This window comes from Halichoerus grypus, chromosome 10, assembly GCF_964656455.1.
Source record: "Halichoerus grypus chromosome 10, mHalGry1.hap1.1, whole genome shotgun sequence".
In the NCBI taxonomy this organism is placed as follows: Eukaryota; Metazoa; Chordata; class Mammalia; order Carnivora; family Phocidae; genus Halichoerus; species Halichoerus grypus.
The window spans coordinates 130,490,389-130,510,072 of record NC_135721.1 but is presented as its reverse complement, the minus strand read 5'-3'; the positions used below and the strand labels follow the sequence as shown (position 1 = coordinate 130,510,072).

The window sequence follows — 19,684 nt, the reverse complement described above, 5'->3', positions numbered from 1 at the left end:
TTGCTGATTTTTCAGTCTGTTCATCTTTTGCTTGTCGGTGGGATAGAGGGGTGACCTCTAAGCTTACATACTGAACCAGCCTGTGGCTGTTTTTTAAGCACACAAATTTTCGTGATTGTGTCTTTTTCTACCACAGAGATGTACCATAATTCATTTAATTCCATCTCCTATTTTGGAACACTTAGGTTCTTTCCAATTTTTCACAATTATAACCAGTGTTATGATTGGGCATTCTTATTAAATAAATCTCAGTGCACAACTTCACTTATTTTCAGAGGAAAATTCCCTAGAAGAGTAATTAATCATAGGACATGCACATTTTAGAGAAATTGACAAATATTGCTTAATCATTTTCTGGAAAGTTCCTATCCATTTTGCTCCCAGCAGCAATGTGTGTGGCTGTCTCTGCCTTGAGCTCTTTCCAGTAATGGAGACATTATGTTTTATATTTGTCAACTGAGTAAGTGCAAATGATTTCTCCTTGTTTTAATATATGTCTCTTTAGTTATTAGTGTTACAACTTGGTATTGTCTGAAGTGTTCATTGAGAATTTATATTTCTTTATTTGAATGCTGTTGGTTCATGAATTTTGCCAAAATTTTTCTATTTGGATATTTATTTATTTTCTTAGAGACATGTAAATACTCTTTATATCATTAATTATGCCAGTGACCATTAACCATATATTAATACAAATAATTTGCCCCTAATTTGTGACTTTTCATTTTATATATGGTGGGTTTTTTTCTTACTCCTGGAATTTTAGTTTCTATAATTTCTTCCTTAGCATTTGTACCTGGAAATAACTTCCCTGCCTGATATCAGGTAAGTATTGAATTGTATTTTCTTCTAGTTTTGTGATTTCATTTCTAGACTTAATTCTTTGATTCACCTGAAATATAATTTAATATGTAGTGTGAGATGGATGTTTAACTTGCTTGTTTTTCTGAAAAGTTCACCAGTCGTGCACCATTTTATTGGTTATTCATGTACTTTTTTCCTTATAAATTACAAATTCTGCTTTTATAATATGTTGAATTCTTATTTAAACATTTAACATATTCCTGGGCATTATTTTGTTTTTCATTGAGTTGTTTGTTCACCCTTGTGCCAGTCAGCATTTTAAAATTATTCTGGCTTGGGGCACCAGGGTGGCTGAGTTGGTCATGTGTCTGCCTTTGGCTCAGGTCATGATCCCAGGGTCCTGGGTTTGAGTCCCACATCGGGCTCTCTGCTCAGGGGGAGCCTGCTTCTCTCTCTCCCTGCTGTTCCCCCTGCCTGTACTCTCTCTCTCTGTCAAATAAATAAATAAATAAAATCTTTAAAAAAATAAATAAAATTATTCTGGCTTTATGGTATATTTTCATACCTAATAAGTATGTTCCTTCAGTTTTTTTTTTTTTTTTTTTGCTAATCTGTCATCTTTATTTATTCTTTAATTTTGAAAAGGCAATACATGCACTTAGTAAAATGAATGGGACTGTAGTGTTTTTATTTTTTTTTATTTTATTATTTAATTTTTTTTTTAGGATTTCATTTTTAAGTAATCTCTACACCCAGCATGGGGTTTGAACTCACAATCCCAAGATCAAGAGTCACATGCTCTACTGACTGAGCCAGCCAGGTGCCCTGGAACTGTGGTGTTTTTTAAATGCTCAGTTTGTTGACTATGCATTCAGATGTGCAATGTGGAATATGCATGACAAATCGAGTACATTTGGGACTGTCGAAGGACCTCGGTTCATCCAGCCTGAGCCCTTTTACCTTGGGAGCTGTGTCTTGCCCTCCTCAGTCCTTGCCTGTGTCGGGCTTCTGCACTTGGACTTGTGAGGTTCTGCCTTGAGTCCATTGGCTTTAGAGGAAACACTCACGTAGGCTCTTGGCTCCGGCTTACCTCCTGACTTCCTCCTCTCCTAGTTCCTCACGGAGACCACACCCAATAACTCAGATGGAGCTCGCCGAGGTCCCTGGCTGTCCAGCAAGGTAGGATTGTTCAATAGTATGTGCCAAGATCTAGTAGATTACGGTCTTCAATGCCATGAAATCCTTAAGAAATGCTTCACTGCACTGGGGCAGAATGAAAGAGGTGGTTCGTGGAAGGTGCCGGCAGTGAATGGACAGGGGTGAGGTAAGGAGCATTTAAGAGAGAGTTACTGGGAGGGTTCCCAGGTCTCCTGGAAAACAGCATTCATTTACTTAACAAATATTTTTGGGACACCCGCTGTGTGCCAGGCACTACACCTCGGACTGGGAATATGTGAACAAGACACATGCTTCATTTCTGCCCTCACATGTGGCCTGTGGGGGAAACTGACATTATGCAAATGTGCAAATGAACACAAAAGTAGTTCCTGATCAGGGCTCTGGGGTACAAACAAGATGCTCTACATGGGGCTCAGGGAGCACCTTTCAGAGGATATAGTATCAAAGCTGAGATACTGGGCACGTGAAGCCCAGCAAGATGGCGCATTCCTGCCAAAGTAAACAGCATGGTGTTTTTTAGACACTGTTGGAGGGCAGTGTCGCTGGACCTGGGTGTGCAAGGAGAAGATGAGGTCAGGGGAACAGGTAGGAGACAGACCAGTGGGTCTGGGGAGGAGTTTGGATTTTATTCTAAGTGAGATGGGCTGTGGCAAGAGCCTGCCCGTGTCCCCGTGCATCAGTTCGTCCCTGTGTGCCATTCATATCTATGTCCAACCCCATCCATGTAACTCTATGCCTTGAGGTGTTCTCTGGCCACTGCAGCCTACTTCTTCCAATCTTTGGGCAGATTGGAAGTGCTGGGGGGTTGGCCATCCACCCCCCGCCCAGAAGCCTTCCGCTAATAACTGAGTAAAGGTGGTATATAAATACCCCAGCTCCCTACTCAGTAGGCAGAATAACTGAAGAATGTTCTGCCCTATCTCTCAGAATTCCCAATGGGATTGGGTTCATTGCTCATGGTGGTCATTGTTCTTAAAACCCCTTTATCTCATTGACATCCTTCCCTCTCCAGTTTCCCTTCCCCACGCCCCTCTTGGTGTTTCTTAGATTCATCTCCCATGTAAACTGTTTGTCCTCACATTTCATCTTAAGGCCAGTTTCTATAGGAAATCCTGGGTGTTGGAGGATTTTGAGCAGGATCAGGAAACTATGATCCATGGGCCAAATTGAGCCTGTTGCCTGTTTTTGTAAATAAAGTTTAATTGGAACACATCCATTCCCATTTGATTACTATTGTCTATGGCTGCTTTCCACTACAATGACAGAGTTGTGTTGTTGGGCCAGAGACCAGATGGCCCACAAAGCCAAACCTATCTACTATCTGATCGTTCAAAGAAGATGTGCCTACCTTTGGTCTTGAGGAGCAGAATGGCATGGTCTGATTTACTTTATTAAAAGATAACTCCAGCTGCAGGGTAGAGAGTATATTTGGGGCTGGAGGGCTTAAGGACTAGTTAGAAGGCCACCACAGAAATCTAGGACGGCTATAAAGTGAACAGACTTTGGTTGTATTTTGAAGTTAGAAACAACAGGATTGGAAGGAGAAAGGGAGAAGTTCAGAGATGTGTTTTTGTGTACTTTTGGTTCTTCTAATGCTCCTTGAGAAATTATCTTTCTCTTCAATATCACTTCTTCAGAAATCCTCCATGAATTCTCAGCTTGGTTGGGGGCCACCTCTGGGCCCCTGGAGTCCCACACTCACCCTGTCATAATGTTCTGTTCTTCCTTTGACCTTGCCTTAGATCACAGAGATAACACATAACAGAGCCCAGATTCTTAACACAATTTGACTCTAGACCCTGCTCTCGTGACCATCATCATGCCGACGTATCCATGTAGCCCTCAGCTGGAGCATATGATAGGTGCTTGATAAATAGTCACTAAGTGAATGAAGACCGAGAACTCTTTGGTTTGGTCCAAACTGCTTATCCCAACACTCTGCCTTCACTGCTTCCGCCTTTCCTCACCTGTCCTGCCCTCTCTCTCCCGGCTCTCATATTTTATGGCGTAGACGTGGGCCCACGGCAATGAAATGGAGCTAACAGGTGATGTGATAGCCATCATAATTTAAGGAGCAAGAGTCTCATGTAGCCACATGACACGGAAGACGTGAGCTGGCTGTGCACAGACAACAAATCTTTTCTGGTGGAGCATCAGCATCTGCTTGGGCAGCTTGTGTGTGAAACATGTTCCAATTCTCCGGGGACATTAAAGGAACTGGAGGGAGTACATAGGGAAACTGGGTGTTAAGCAGGGCTATCGCTCTGAGGTGGAGAAGGCCGGGCCACCTCAATCATGTCTGCCCTCTGCCTTCATCCTTGAATTTGTGAGACAGCGCCCACTGCCTCTGTTGAGATTACATCATAAATTACTCAGGCACAAGCTGACCAGATTTGAGAGCATGCAAAGGCAGTCCAGAAACCAAGCAAGGGTGCTGGCATTTGTAAAAAACAAAAAACAAAAAACAAAAAAAACCCCACAAAAAACAAAAAACAAATCTGTTGGAGATGAGGGTAGATGTTGGAAGCGGGTCAGTAGGTCCAAGCAAGAGAGAGGCCCGCCAATAATTTCCTTGCTTGGCCTCCCTGGGGGTCAGTGCTATTTCTCCACTCCCTCCTTCCCCTCTCCCTTGCCTCTCTCCTCTCTTGCCATCCTTAAAAAACACACATAGGCAGAAATCAATCCATCAAATGTCATTACAGATTTATTAAGCCTGATGTAGAAAGACATTTAACAGTAACATCTTCACAAAGCATAAAAAGAGCACTTCTATTCAGTCTTGTGCTTTGAAAATCTAAATATATTTTTATCATATAAATAATTCTTTTCATGTTTTAAGTGCATCTGTGTGTTTTTTTCTTCTTCTTCTCTCCTTTAATTTTCATTCAGTTGGCCAAAGCGGAGTCGGCGTTGACTGAAACGAAGCCATTTGCAAAGCTAATGGTGTTGAGCGGCATGTCTACTATATGGGCTGGGTTTCAGAAAGGTGGTTCAAGATCTGCAGCATTAGAATGCAGGACAGCCTCCGGCAAAATCATAATTGAACACACCCAAGTCCTTAATGTCGGCAGTTGGGTTTCCTGATGCAAATTACGATAAGGTTTCAGATGGGAAACAGTCTATTTTCCACTGCTGAGTGGGGGAAAAAAAAAGACTTTTTTTTGGTCGCAAAGGAAAAGAGTTATCGTGTTTAAAAATGTAAATAATACACTTATAGAAACCTTTTCGATGGAAATGAGGGGCTCCATATAACCTTGGCGAGTGTGTTATTAGTTTTTCACAATAGCTAAAAGAAGTAGTATCTATTATTTAGGGCTTTAATTACAGTTCGCAAAGTAGAATGATTTTCTTAAAAAAAAACAACCCAACTCTTTAGATGTAAAAAATAATGGCTTCTGTGATGTAATTTAAGGGTTTTCTTCATCTCCACCATCAGAGAATTTATTTCTAGTGGTAAAATTGTATTAAACTCTCTCCTTATCGAGATAATTTCAGAGCTGCAGCATCCGACACAGGCATACATCTTATGTGCACCCAAACGAACTCATTTTTATTCAGCGAGGGGCTGATCTGAATGTTTCCTTTGACCTGATTTAAGTTATATGGGGTATCAAGACCAGATTGTTTATGGTTAGGAGAGATGACAGGATGGTGGCACCAACGGACAAAGGCAGGAGCACCTTTTCTGAAAATCCCTGCATTTTTTTTTCAAGCTGGAAAGACATCATTTCTAGCTGGGTTGGTTGTCTTTGGGCAGTGACAACTCGGCCACGCCTCTGGAAATTTGCAAATAGTGACTGCATTGAGCACTAGCATTCAGTATGATGAGGAGTAAAAGAAAGTGTGGCCAGCCAAGGGATGAATTTTCCAGATCCCAGAGAAGTGGGCACAGATGCCTGCCTATCTGTGATGAATCTGTTTGGCCACAGGGTGGTATAATTTTCCTAGCAGAAAACTTTTTTTTTTTTTTTTCATTGCAAGGACAATTTATAATCATCAAAAACAAGTGAAACATGGTTTTGATTAAAACAGCCTGTTGGCTCAATAATCTCTGTAATTTTAAAAACGTCCTTAATGCAGAAGAAGAGCACGCCGATGTCAGGAATGGCCTGGGGCCCCATTACAACAGCAACCGAATAAATAAGGAGGAGAATTGCGAGGTCATAAAAACAAAATTAAGCTAATGTTTCAAATTTCGACAATTATGAATTCTTCCTCTAAGAAGACATTAAAAAAATCTTCAGGCACTATTAGATAAAATACAAAGAGGATAATTCTACATGGATGAGTTTGCAGTTTTCCCAAGGGGTAAAGCATGCCTTTAAAGGAAAACTCTGAATTAGGACGTTGGTTCCTCCCTAGATCCAGCAACTGGATGGGACTCATGCAGACAGACAAACTTGGTTCTTATAATTTCTTTGTAAACTCAGAGCTAATTCTTTCAGAAGCTATTGAAAGAGAATGACCAGGAAAAAAATTACAAGCATATTTTTTTCTATACAAAAGAATCCCCATTGTGGGCCAGTTTGGTAGGAAACAGAAACAAGCAAATATAACAAAATCTGTGTTCATACATGGTGGTATGGTTAGTATATACAAATATGTACAGTATAAAAATGTACGGAAGGCTTACGTTCCCAGTCGTCCAAGCTGCATTGTACACAGGGAAAACAGCCTGGCTTTTCCTCCTAGTATACACAGGCAAATGTATTATATACAGCATGCAGGTGATAGAAAATTAGTGTATTTGCACAGAAACATTCTATGGTATGGTTGCAGTCATTTTTCTTTGAAAACGACTAGTCTGCTTTCCTAATACAAAAACGTGTTTGCCTTTCTTCGCTGGCAAATAAACACTTTCCTTCAGAGCAAGCATGAATGTAATTCTCCCAACTCGCTCCGCCCTACCTTCCCCACTGCCTTTTCTAAAAGAAAAAAAAAGAAAAATCTAGAATCAACAGACGGGGGCAAATGTGTAACATAAACATGGTTGATGCCAAATTTCCTAAAAAGCTACAAGGGCTCTGCAGAGTAAGAACCGGTTGACCATTAAAAAGACTGTATGATCAACTATCTTCTTGATTTTAAAGGGGTTTGGAAGTTTGTGATTCATGCCGACTGTGCCTGGCTGTTAAGAATCCAAGTCAGGGGAGATTAGGAGGATATAAGTGTATTAGAGACCAAAAAGTATATTGTATCCCGAGATATTGTGACATTTAAGAACCCTGAGCCAAATGAGAATTGTTTCGTATGTCAGCTTTTATTTATTTATTTATTTTGACTTGCATTGCACATTCTAACATCTGCTGTGTTATAAGCCAAAATGCTGTATTGCAGAACTGGACTGTTTCTGTAGTATTTATCTCAGTACAGGACGGGAACGGTTTTTGCTTCTTCTCCGCAGACCAGTTGAACTTTGTGTATTTAAAAAATATACGTACACATTTGTAATTCCTGAATGTTGTATGGGTCATTTAGAAAGTGAAAATATTACTGTACAGAGTCTTCACATTTGAGATATAATTGTATGATTGTGCAAGTTCTGTAAATATAAGCCTTTGCCTGGGGACTGATATCCAAACGCAGGTTTCAGGTTCAAGGTAATTCAGTGAGCACGCTGAAATTCATTTTCTGGAAGGATTGAAGGGAGTGGTAGTTTTTTTCTTTTTCTAAGTAATGCATTTGTGGGAGTTTTTCAACTTCTCCTGGGGGTTTTCACAAAAGAGTTATTATTTGTACTTCCAAAAGCGGTTTTAAGCAAATAAACATTGTAGAAAGGGCTGTGAGAATTTAATCTGTCTTTTGCAAACAGATTGTTTGTTAAAAGGCCTTAATGATAATCATATGGCTATCGGTAAAGTCTTTGTGTGCTGAAAGGTGTCAGATCGGGGGCCATTACTTGGAAGAGCCATTTTACTTGGAATCTATTTTTCCAAAGGAAATGGACAGAGTCCTGTTGCAGAAATAGCATTCCACCTGGTACCAGCATTTTAGAACAGTCCTATTCTAATCCATAAAACATTTCTAGTTTTCCCTGAAGCTTTGGGCTGCCTTGCGCATGAATAATTTTTGGAGAAACACCCACGCCCGTTAGCCCATTGTTCATAACTATTGGAAGAAGATTAACTAGAGCCTGGAAATTGTGTATCTGCGTATGCCTCTGAATCTGTCACAGGAAACCAAAAGAGATAAGTGGCTTTTGCTTTGGATGAAGAGGTAAAATTCCCCTGTAGAAATTCTAAAGATGATTCACAAGTTTCAAAATGTTTAATGCTTCCCTACAATGGAAACCTGTCTCTCTGTCTGGGGGGATGGAAATTTGTATCTTGTTCTCCTGCTCAATCTTTGTCTAAAAGTATTTCATGGATATTTTGAGAAAGTGCCACATATAGGAAGGGAGAAAATGAAATTAGCATTTTAACATCTCACAGGGGAAAAAAATAAACCGAAAGTTCAGTTGTGATTTTTTTTTTCTTGCCTAATGCTTGTTCAAAACAGAGACTACTTTTATTGCTCTTTAGAACTATACACACACATATGTGGGTCTGCATATCGACACGCTTCTATTCTTGTGGAGAGTAGAGGATAATGTGAAAACGACATTTTTAATGTGTTTTTTTTTTTTTAACGAAAACATTTAACAAGATTAAAAAATGAAAGCCGATGGGGGGATAAAAAAAGATTTGAACGCAGTCAAGTAAACTGTGAAGTGACAAATGGAAAAGCATGCACCTTTTAAGGCCTTGTAATCTTTGGATTTACTGTGAAAAGTTTCAGAAAAACCATAGATTCTTACTGTGTCACTGTCCATGGACCCTGGAAAGTCGCCGTGAATTCGTATATACACACTTCCTCGCTGCTTCACCCGAGTCTCAGAAATGCTTCCCAAATATGTCATTTCATGAACTTGTTTTCTGCATTTTGACTAAATTCAGCGGGTTTTGCCCGTGACATTAATTATGCAAGACTCAAACAACTGAGCTGGCACATTTTGGGGGTGAGTTTTAAGAAATCTATTTGTGACCTTAAATTCTGTGGGGACTGTGTGGGCTATCTAATATATTCTGTGATTAGAGTCTACATTTAGGCCTTGACCTATTTTTAAGCTATTTTCTCTTCTGTATGCTTTTCAGAAGGAGAAATCCCTATTCTGAAATGTTATTATTTTGAAAAGCAGGAATAAAAACACGAGTAACACAGGGGAGGTGGCCCCTCTGTGAGCTCCTCCCCCCAGGCCAGGTGTCTGGTATCAGCTACCTTAAGGAGCTGCTATCCGCAGAGAAGGGCGAGGCTGTTGGGTGCTTTGTTCACTGTTGTATCCCATACCACCTAGAACAATATCCTGCACACAGCAGATGCTTTCTAATCTTTGTGGAATGAATTTGCCGAATGAATTATATTTCCCATTCTCTCTTGTGTCTCCCAGTGCTTTGTAACGTGCTCTATATTTAGTGAATTTGCTGAACTATGAAATGGGGCCAAAGACATAAAACTTAAATATTTATATACAATTTTTTTCAGTGGACATTTCAGTTTGCAGCCGGTTGGTGGTCTTAGCTAGAAGGAGGGATGGGGAAGGAAAGGCAATTTCTCACCCCCACTGATACCAAGGGTTGGTGGTGGAATGGAGATACTCAAGTGTGATTTGCATGATATTTGCACATCATGTTCCTTTCCATTTCTCAAGTTCCAATATATCAGCACTCCATTTATTCAGAGAGAGGAAGAGAGTGCTCTGAAAGCAGATACAAATATTCTCCTGAGCTCATGTTAGTTTTTCCCTCCAGAAAGAAGTTTCTAGAAGCCTCGCAGGGCTTGCCAAATGAAAAGACAGGCCTGGTCTCTAGAAATGTACTGAGAGCCGTGTTTACCTCACAGCATGAGCCCAGATCTTGTTTCCTAAGGAGAACATTAGCAGCTGTCCCTCAGCAGTGACATTTACAGTTACCAAGTGACAGTTCATGAATCTTACCAAATTTATCAATATTTTTGTCTCTCGCCTCCCACCCCACCCCTCCATAGAAATTGTGCTAACAAAACCATATAGATTAAATGTTGAAGCAGATGATTTATTTTTTTTTTCTTAGAAGGGAAACAATTTCCATGGAGTTGAGAATTGTATTGTCTCCCCCCAGTTGGAGCAAGAGCTCAAGAATCTGCCTTTGAAGGGTAGTGACAGAGTCTGAATTACATAACTTTATCTAATAACCCTGGGTTGGAGCGGGCAATTTTTAACAGCTTCAGGAAGCCCAATGCTAATGCACTGATTTTCCTTTAATAGAATTTCGTTGTCGAAGGACGGTGCTCAGTAGAGTCCACCCTTCAATCTTAACCCATGCGAAGACTGTTCCTTTCCAGTTGAGCTCCATTCATTTCTGGTTGAATAGGTTAAGCAAAGACAGACCTCGCTGTTCTCAATTCACTTTATGATCCTCCCATCATAAAAAATAATATCAGCACCTTGCTTTTCATGTCAGAACTACATTTGAGCCGCTATTCCCTATGCCCATGAGTAAATCCCATAAAAGCCGCCCCGTTGTACTGTTGCTATTTTTCCTTGTGGGTGATTGATTGATGGATGAGTGCTGACACTTCAATGAAGCTATTTCGACTGCCATCTCAATCCGATGATGTGAGGGGTATATTTTCTGTCCATGCCTCATTACTTCAGAATGACATTCCTGGAACTTCATTTACTTTTTCCCTCCTTCCCCGAAGCGCCATATTTTTTCCCATCTAGGTTATGCATGCCATAAAAAAAGCAATTTGCTATTATATGTGGCATAAGGGCAACACTTTCCCTAGGAGGTAAATAAGAAGTTTTTTTTTTTTAATCCCAATGTTGAATTTAGGGATCATGTCAAAATTTCCAAAGCAATTTCAACAGGCATGCTTCCACAAGAAATGGTGAAGAGGATATTTGGCTTCGTTTTGTTGGTGTTGAGATTTTTTTGTGTGTGTGATAACCTTGGTAATTAAAGCAATGACAACAAAATTGTTCTTTGTTTGTTTTAGAATCATCTAAGTTCCTAGTGTTGTACCTAGAAGAGTTTAACTATTTCGCCTATAGCTGAGTAGCAGTTTATAACACAATCCAGACTTTATTTGTCCTTTGAGAATAAGGAAATTCATTGTTTAAATGCAATGATAGATTTATCTATTTATAGATTGCTTTCAGTTGTATAGAAAATGCTCAACTAGAGTAAACAGCTCTACCCCTGAATTTCCAAACTGTGTACTAGGTATGCAAGACTTTTAATATTAAAACATGCTCTTAGCTTTTCCAAGTTGGCTTAGGACCTGATTTTAATCTGTGTAATACAGTATTCCCGTTAATAATAATGTATAATTAAGACATCCGTTAAAAATCCATAACGTTAATTTAATGGAGAAAATCTAATACAGTTCTATTGGAATTTTTACGTTAAATTAACTTTAACGGGCTTTTAATGGATGTCTTAATTAGATCTCATTATTAACGGGAATATTCCACAAATTAAAATTGGGCCCTCAAAGTTTTAATGAAAAAAGTTGCAGGAACACATTTAAAATGGACACCCTATTTCATGCTTTCTGTTACTTCTCAAGCTAAGCTGCGTTTCCCAGTCCATAAACAACAGGTTCTGCAGAAAGAGATCACCGGGCAAGACGGCTGCTGAACTTTCCACCCTGCAGTGATCTCATCTTCTTGCTTTCCTTCAGATCTCGCATCTCACCAATTTCCCCAGTTCTGCCAATTTGCAGGTCTCGTATGCGTACTTAAGCCCATTTTTTTTTTTTTGTAACCAACAAAGACAATGATTAAAAAGATGCCCACCACTGCTTGGGAAAAAGTCTTTGGCAGCAACATGGTTAAGCCTAACTATTTGAACAACTTTCACAGAAGATGAACATTGTTCAGAGGTTTTCTTGGCTCAAACTCTGGTCTAACTTAATAATTCTTCCACTTTGCGGTGATTAATGGCTCCCCAGTGCAGGGGCAGGACTGGGCAATCCAGGTGCAACCGTAATTGTTGCTCTGAACAGAAACATTTCCTTTAGACAAACGTTCCCAGGGGGGTTATAAATAGGAAATGGACATTACCATGAAAAGTAAGCTTCCAAGGGTCTGCATCTAGCGCAGCTCACTTGGACATTAAACTATGAAGACTCATACTCCCCCGCCCTTTCCTGTCAAGTGTTACAGACTGACGAAATAAGTACATCAATGTTCTCAGTCATTATTTTTCTTCAGTGGCACTTTGTTTTCTCATGACAGTGAAAAGGGGACCATGGAGACGAGACTGCCTCATTGCAGTTTATCAATGAAAATCTAATATCGTCCATAAGCAGAGAAGTGGAAATCAATACTTCATTACCAAATTGTTAGTAAGAATGAAGAGAGATGGCTGGGGTAATTTTTTTTTTCTTTTTTCTTTTTTTCTTTTTTTTCCTTTTCTTTCTTTCTTTCTTTCTTTTTTTTTTTTTTTTGGCAGTCTTCTCGGAGCAGGGTGTCAGAAGGAGTTCAATGTCAGAAGCAGGTGGTACAATGAAGAAGGACTCAGTGTGAGGGAGATCCAGGCTGGAAAGTTGAAACTAAGGCATTTGTCCTGTAATGGGAATCAGAACAACAGAAAAAGATGCATTATTTTCGGAGGAATAGCTCGGGTGGTTATTTTCCCTAGGTAGCCAAATTGCCCACCTGCACTATTTCATTCGTATTAATGGTCTGCATGGGGTCATAGTTAAATCTAGTCTAGGGTATGATATAACCACGTGATGGGACCTAGAAAGGAAACCCCAGTTTAGGGAAAAAAGAACCTTTAAAATATAATGTATGGAAGAGATATTTATACACTCAGGTTCATAACAGCATTATTCACAATAGGCAAAAGGAAGAAGCAGCCTCGATGTCCATTGACAGATGGGTGGATAAACAAAATGTGGTATATGTAGAGATACAATGGGATATTATTCAGTCTTTTTTTTTTTTCAAGATTTTTATTTTTATTTTTTTGAGAGAGAGAGAGAGACAGCAAGAGAGGGAACACAAGCAGGGGCAGTGGGAGAGGGAGAAGCAGGCTTCCCGCTGAGCAGGGAGACCGATGTGGGACTCAATCCCAGGACCCTGGGATCATGACCTGAGCCGAAGGCAGACACTTAACGACTGAGCCACCCAGGCGCCCGGGATATTATTCAGTCTTAAAAGGAAAGGAAATTCTCATGTATTCTACAACATGGATGAACCTTGGGGACATTATGTTAAGAGAAAATAAGCAAGTCATAAAATATTATATGACTTCACTTACATGAGGTACCTAGAGTAGTCAAACTTATAGAAACACAAAGCAGAAATGGTAATTGCCAGGGGCTGGGGAATGGGGACTTGTTCTTTAATGGGTATAGAGTTTCAATTTTGCAAGACAAAAAAGTTCCGGAGATGGATAGTAGTGATGGTTATAGAACAACAGGAATGTACTGAATGCCACTGAGCTGTACCCTGGAAAATGATTCAGATGATAAATTTTATGTTTTGGGTGTTTTTCCACAATGAAAAATAAAAACTATAATATGCAACTTTCCCATTATAAAGCATTTTGAAAAAGAAAAAAAAATTAACTTAACGCCCCACCATCCAGAGGAAGCTCCTATTCACATTCTGCTGTATTTCCTTCTAGTTTTCTTTTCCCATGCATTTGTGAGAGGCGTACATACTCATAAGTACCCACTATGTGACGTTCCTCTCTGGTGTTTCCCCCCCACGTGAAAACCCCATTGTAAATAGCTACACGAGTTCTATCACCTACACTATCAGAATTTACTAGAACATTCTCATGATGTTGGACATTTAAATTTGCTTCCAATTTTATTCAATAATAGGTAACACTGTGATAAACATCTTTGTGTTTAAAGCCTTCAGTTCGTTGGGATATATTCATAGGCTTAAATTGCCAAATGTGGAATTCCTGAGTCAAAATATAGGAACATTTTTGTGGTTGGGGAAGTGCTACTTAAAAGTATGCTTTGTTATGGGAGATTAATTGGGAGAATTTTTTTTTTCAGATATGTGCTATCTGGATTACTGTAAGAATGCATACAGTTTCCATTAGCCTAATCTGGGTGGCATTCCTTTTTTATATCTTGTTATTTAGTGGTATTGCCCATTTTAGTGAGAAAAAAATACTTTGGACTTATATATAATTAGTCTTTTGGAAGAGGAAAACTTCCAAGTTACTAGTAGAAGAATAAAGACACGTTGAAAATTGTTGACACTTGATGTGTGTAAAGAAATCATGCACAAAATAACCATAACAGACGTTATAAATGATTTCTTGGTAAGAAATTGTAGGACTCCGATACCAGAGCCAGTTGTTATATATGTACCAAATGCCAGATCCTTTACACATATTTCCACTAACACTTGAAACAATCTCATTTTAAAAAAAAAAAGAGTCTTGAGGGGCGCCTGGGTGGCTCAGTCGGTTAAGCGGCTGCCTTCGGCTCAGGTCATTATCCTGGGGTCCTGGGATCGAGCCCCACGTCCAGCTCCCTGCTCAGCAGAGAGCCTGCTTCTCCCTCTCCCTCTGCCTGCCACTCTGCCTACTTGTGCTCTCTCTCTCTGTCAAATAAATAAATAAAATCTTTAAAAAAAAAAAAAAGAGTCTTGAGATTCGTGACTTGTCCAAGGTCACACGGCTAATAAGCAGAGGATGGCTTTAAATTTAGGTCTTCCCATTTGGAAGCTTCCATGCTCACTTCAGGCACCCCATCCCACCCACCCACCCCCATTTAGATTACAGATGGTCACCATCAGTGGAAGGAGTCATTTCCCTTTGACATTAGGTTTGTATTTCAGAGACAAAGTAGTCTTTCCTCTGACTTGGTTGGAACCCCCTGGCAGGTCCAGGAACTTGAAGGAGAATGGTCATGTGGTTGGAGGAGAGAGATGTGTCAAAGAAAGAGAAAGAGATTAGACGGCAGAAATAGTAACGGTATTAGGGGAAGGTAGGAGGAGGGAGAGAGGGAGAAAGGAAGAGAGTGGCTGATTTTCTTAAAGGGTGAAAGTGCCCTACACTGTGAGGCAGGATGAAGTCCTGGGTGCGGTGTTGACACATGCTCTGTGTGAGGCCCTCCTCTCCTCCCTGACCATGATATTAATGTGACGCCAGTTTTAGAGAACTTTGTTTCATTTGTCTCTTCCTTGAAACTACTCCAGATTTGTTCAACACCCAGACTCCTCCGGCTGGATGTTTCTTAGGGCGAAGTTTGCTCTGGGGAGAGGAGCAAGGAGAATGAAAAAATAATTGTATTATATTATAGCCCCCTTCTTGGAAATTCACAATACACATCAGCATATTAAAGGCTCCGAGAAGTCCTGCCACCAAAACCCAACCCAACCCAACACAATGTGTCTTTATTTAACCCAGTGCTTCCTGGATTTGTTTGATGACCCCTTTCTTTCCCACAAAACACGAATATATCTGAGTGTTGTTCTTCTGGAAAATATCTTCATGACAGACTCTTGTGTAAAAACAAGGAAGTTGCTCAGCTCCTAGGATCTCAGTCCTGACCTCATTATTGACTTTCTGTGATTCTTAGCTCAGGTTCTGTGGCTTTCTGGGGCCTCAGTGTGAAAGAAGACTGCTGTAGTGATAACTTGACATTTCCCGAGTTTGCTCTATGCTCCCCACGCCAAGTCCGTGCCTCACCTCGCATCAAGCTCACGATACTGTGGTGCAGGAGGGAATAGCATCTACGCTTTCCAGCCCAGGAAATGGACATTTAGGGGGGTGAAGCCATTTGGCCTGCAGTCACCTGGCTGGTAAGTGGGAGAAAGGATACTCAGGTTTAAGGTTGCTTGGGCTCTTAAACCACTGCTTCTTCTATGGTCTCCGATGGCTTGATAATGTTGTAAAGCGTTGAACACTAACATTATTAATAATTCAGAGGCATTTCTCCAAGAGTATCTGTACAGTTAGTTACTGAGTTAAATTCTAGATACAAGTGTTTTCTATTAAAACTTGGCTATGTTGCTATTTCTACTCTGGAAAACAGTATGGAGGTTCCTCAAAAAGTTGAAAATAGAGCTACCCTATGACCCAGCAATTGCACTACTGGGTATTTACCCCAAAGATACAAATGTAGTGATCCGAAGGGGCACGTGCACCCCAATGTTCATAGCAGCAATATCCACAATAGCCAAACTATGGAAAGAACCAAGATGTCCATCAACAGATGAATGGATAAAGAAGATGTGGTATATATCTACAATAGAATATTATGCAGCCATCAAAAAATGAAATCTTGCCATTTGCAACAACGTGGATGGAACTAGAGAGTATTATGCTAAGTGAAAAAAGTCAATCAGAGAAAGACAGGTATCATATGATCTCACTGATACGAGGAATTGGAGAAACAAGACAGAGGATCATAGGGGAAGGGAGGAAAAAATGAAACAAGATGAAACCAGAGAGGGAGACAAACCATAAGAGACTCTTAATCTCAGGAAACAGAGGGTTGCTGGAGTGGTGGGGGGTGGGAGGGATGGGGCGGCTGGGTGATGGACATTGGGGAGGGTATGTGCTATGGTGAGCGCTATGAATTGTGTAAGACTGATGAATCACAGACTTGTACCTATGAAACAAATAATACATTATTTGTTAAAAAAAAAAAAAAGAAGATAGTAGGAAGGGAAAAATGAAGGGGGGGGGAATTGGAGGGGGAGATGAACCATGAGAGACTATGGACTCTGAGAAACAAACTGAGGGTTTTAGAGGGTAAGGGGGTGGGGGGATGAATTAGCCTGGTGAGGGGTATTAAGGAGGGCACGTATTGCATGGAGCACTGGGTTTTATACACAAACAATGAATCGTGGAACACTACATCAAAAACTAATGATGTAATGTATGGTGACTAACATAACATAATAAAATAAATTAAAAAAAACTTGGCTATGATGCTATTTCTATCTGACAGATCTCATATTCCACCATGATGGATGGAAGTGGTGTATTCTTCCAGAAAGTCAGTGCTCCTGTACTAAAAGAGAACGTGTAAAGAGGATAACTGAATCTTGGGCCACTTTGGGATGATATACCTTTTCTTACTATTTCTTACCTTAGAAGAAGAAGAAGCAGCACCTTATTTTTCTGTAGGTCTAAAGATGAGACCCTGGCAGAAAATTAAACCTAGAAAATGAAGGGAATGAGAAGTAGTGGTTTTATTTCTCACTGCTCAGAATGCAGTGTGTAAACTACTCTTGGTTGTGTCTCCACTGGTTGTTGAGGCCAAGCTCTGCTGTGGCATGGGTTTTTTTTTTTTTTTCTAGTATGTTAAGCTACTACTATAAAAATAAAACAGAAATAAATAAAAATTTTAATTACATATCTAAAAAGTCATTGGCAGTGTTCATTAAGGAGAGTTTGTGAGGGAGAGCCAGGTGAAGAGATGCAATTATTTTTGTATTAATTACATAGCCACCAACAGATGTGTAGAATTATATCTACTTTAATTTGGCCGCGCTAGAATTTTTTTTTTTTTTTAGAGAGGGAGAGAGCAAGCAGGGGGAGGGGCAGAAGGAGGGGGAGGGAGAGAATCTTAAGCAGGTTCCACGCCCAGCACAGAGCCCGACCGACACAGGGCTGATCTCAGGAGCCTGAGATCATGACCTGAACTGAAATCAAGAGTCAGACGCTTAACCGACTGAGCCACCCAGGTGCCCCTGGCCATGCTAGAATTTTTAACCCCTCTGGCCCTTCCTCTCCAGGCCCTTCCTCTTTCTCTACTTTGTCCTGTTCTTCTCAGAGCTGCGCTACCGTCCCTGGGGGGAGTCCTGTGGTTGCTGCAAGGATGGGCCCGCCACCAGTGTTGAATGGTTAGGCACTGGGAATCTTAGGCACCTTGCAACATGTGGGACAGCTTCTCACAAGGTGGTGTTGTCCCTCACCCTGCACCATTTTTGAAAATGTCTCTGTAGGTTGGGGTTTCTCAACCTTGGCACTATTGATATTTTGGGCTGGATAATTCTTTGTTGTGGGAGACTGTCCTGGGCATTGTAAGATTTTTAGCAGCATCGCTGGCCTCTACGCACTAGATTCCAGTAGCAGCCCCCTTACCCTTGAGTTGTGACAGCCAAAAATATCCCCAGACATTGCCAAATATCCGTGGGGCAGGGAGCAAAATGATCTATCACAGCGGTTCTGAAGCGCTGACATAGTGGAAAACATTTTTGTAATTATTTTAGCCTAGACCCTAATTCCATTTTACATATAAACACAAAGTCTTTGGTGCACAGTTTCATATACACTGCATTGTCCAGAAATAAAGCTACCTTGCAAACAAAGAGAAACTAGTTTGTTTTCTTTGGAATGTTAAGGGGAGTTATTGGCCATTTTAAAAAAAACAAGTCACCTCTGGTGTTGCCACTCATGGTATTTGGGATGCCCACTCATGGTATTTGGGATGCCCATTCAACAGCCCCGAAACTGACCTGCATGTGTCATTGACATGATCATGGTGAGTCTACATATAGCAACATACAACAGACGCCCTCACCATTCTTTGAGGACCTCATGCCTGAGTGTGGCCCATGGGACAGCAACATTGGCATCATCCCCAAGCGTGTTAGAAAGCAGAACCCCTGTCCCCAGTCCTGTTGACTCAAAATCTGTATTTCACAGGATGCCGGGCGATGCTATTCATGTTTCAGAAGTCCTGTTCGAGTGAACTTTTGTGCCCAAACATTTTCCTTTTGTTTCTCATTGTACACTCACCGCATCAGATGATTTCTTTTGGAAATTATGTGTGTAGGTTGGTCATGTGATCTATGAATTCATTTCTGGATCATACAGGGGAAATCATAAACTGTTTGTCGGGAAATGTCCACACTGGGTCTGCGAAGGGTGAGGACCCCTGCCCTCAGGCCCCGGGTAGGCAGCTGCATCCAGTTTGTGATGCTAATGATCATTGGTGCGCTGATGACTGTGTCTTCCAGATCGGCACGTCCAACTGCCTTCTTGACATTTCTATGTGAATATCTCATAAGTCCGTCAGAGGCAACTTTTTCAAAAGCAGGGAGCTTGAATTCCCCTGCCCCCAGCCCGTTTCTCCTCCGATGTTTCTGTTCACAGGAAATGGAACCTCAAGCCGCTCAATTGTTCCAGCCAGAATGTTGGGTCATCCTTGACACCTCATCATGAGATTTCTCGCCAGAATCTACTTCCATGCCCTTCCCCAGCACCCCAGTTCAAGCCTGTGTGTGTCATCCCCAGATGATGGTACCCTCTCTCTCCCTGGGCTGCTTTACTCTGCTTGGCGTCCTGCCCATCATTTTCCATACGGCAAACAAAGTGAGCTTATGAAAACTTTAATTAGATTGAAGCAGTCACTCCCTATTTCCTCCCAGCTTAGAGTCCTTCAGTGACCTCTGCCGCACTTAGGAAAAATCCTGTTTTTCTAAGACATTCTGCCTGATCTGGCCTTGCCACTTATCTGACCTTACTTGGGGCTCTCGGCCCTTTGCTAATCTGTCCCAAGAACACTGGCCTTCTGACAGCATCTGAAACATGGCTGGGGCTTTGCAGGTGCTGTTCCCTCTGTCTACAACGTTCTTCCTCCTATTTGTTTAGCAAGCACCTTCTCAATCTTAAAGTCTTAACTGAAATGTCACTTCCTCAGAGAAGTCTTCTCTTGCCCTTGGGGCTTGACTAAGTTCTGTTTGTTT

The 19,684-nt window shown here is 40.9% G+C and overlaps 1 protein-coding gene and 1 long non-coding RNA gene across 6 annotated transcripts in view; one reads left to right on the top strand and one right to left on the bottom strand.

Moving 5' to 3' along the window:
• Positions 1-19,684, top strand: part of LOC118524534 (uncharacterized) — an 84,003-nt gene that overhangs the window by 33,777 nt on the left and 30,542 nt on the right. For 2 of the 3 annotated variants that reach the window (XR_013442094.1, XR_013442092.1), the window contains one exon: positions 1,918-1,983. This is a non-coding gene — a long non-coding RNA (uncharacterized LOC118524534). Of the gene's footprint in view, positions 1-787; positions 826-1,917; positions 1,984-19,684 lie in introns of all 3 variants that reach the window. The other variant, XR_013442093.1, reaches the window with a different exon arrangement.
• TSHZ2 (teashirt zinc finger homeobox 2) overlaps positions 12,377-19,684 on the bottom strand; it is a 739,565-nt gene continuing 732,257 nt past the window's right edge. For all 3 annotated transcript variants that reach the window (XM_078057314.1, XM_078057311.1, XM_078057313.1), the window contains one exon: positions 12,377-12,572. In XM_078057314.1, the coding sequence (XP_077913440.1) occupies positions 12,571-12,572 (2 nt within the window). In that variant the 3' untranslated portion in view covers positions 12,377-12,570. The remainder of the gene's footprint in view (positions 12,573-19,684) is intronic.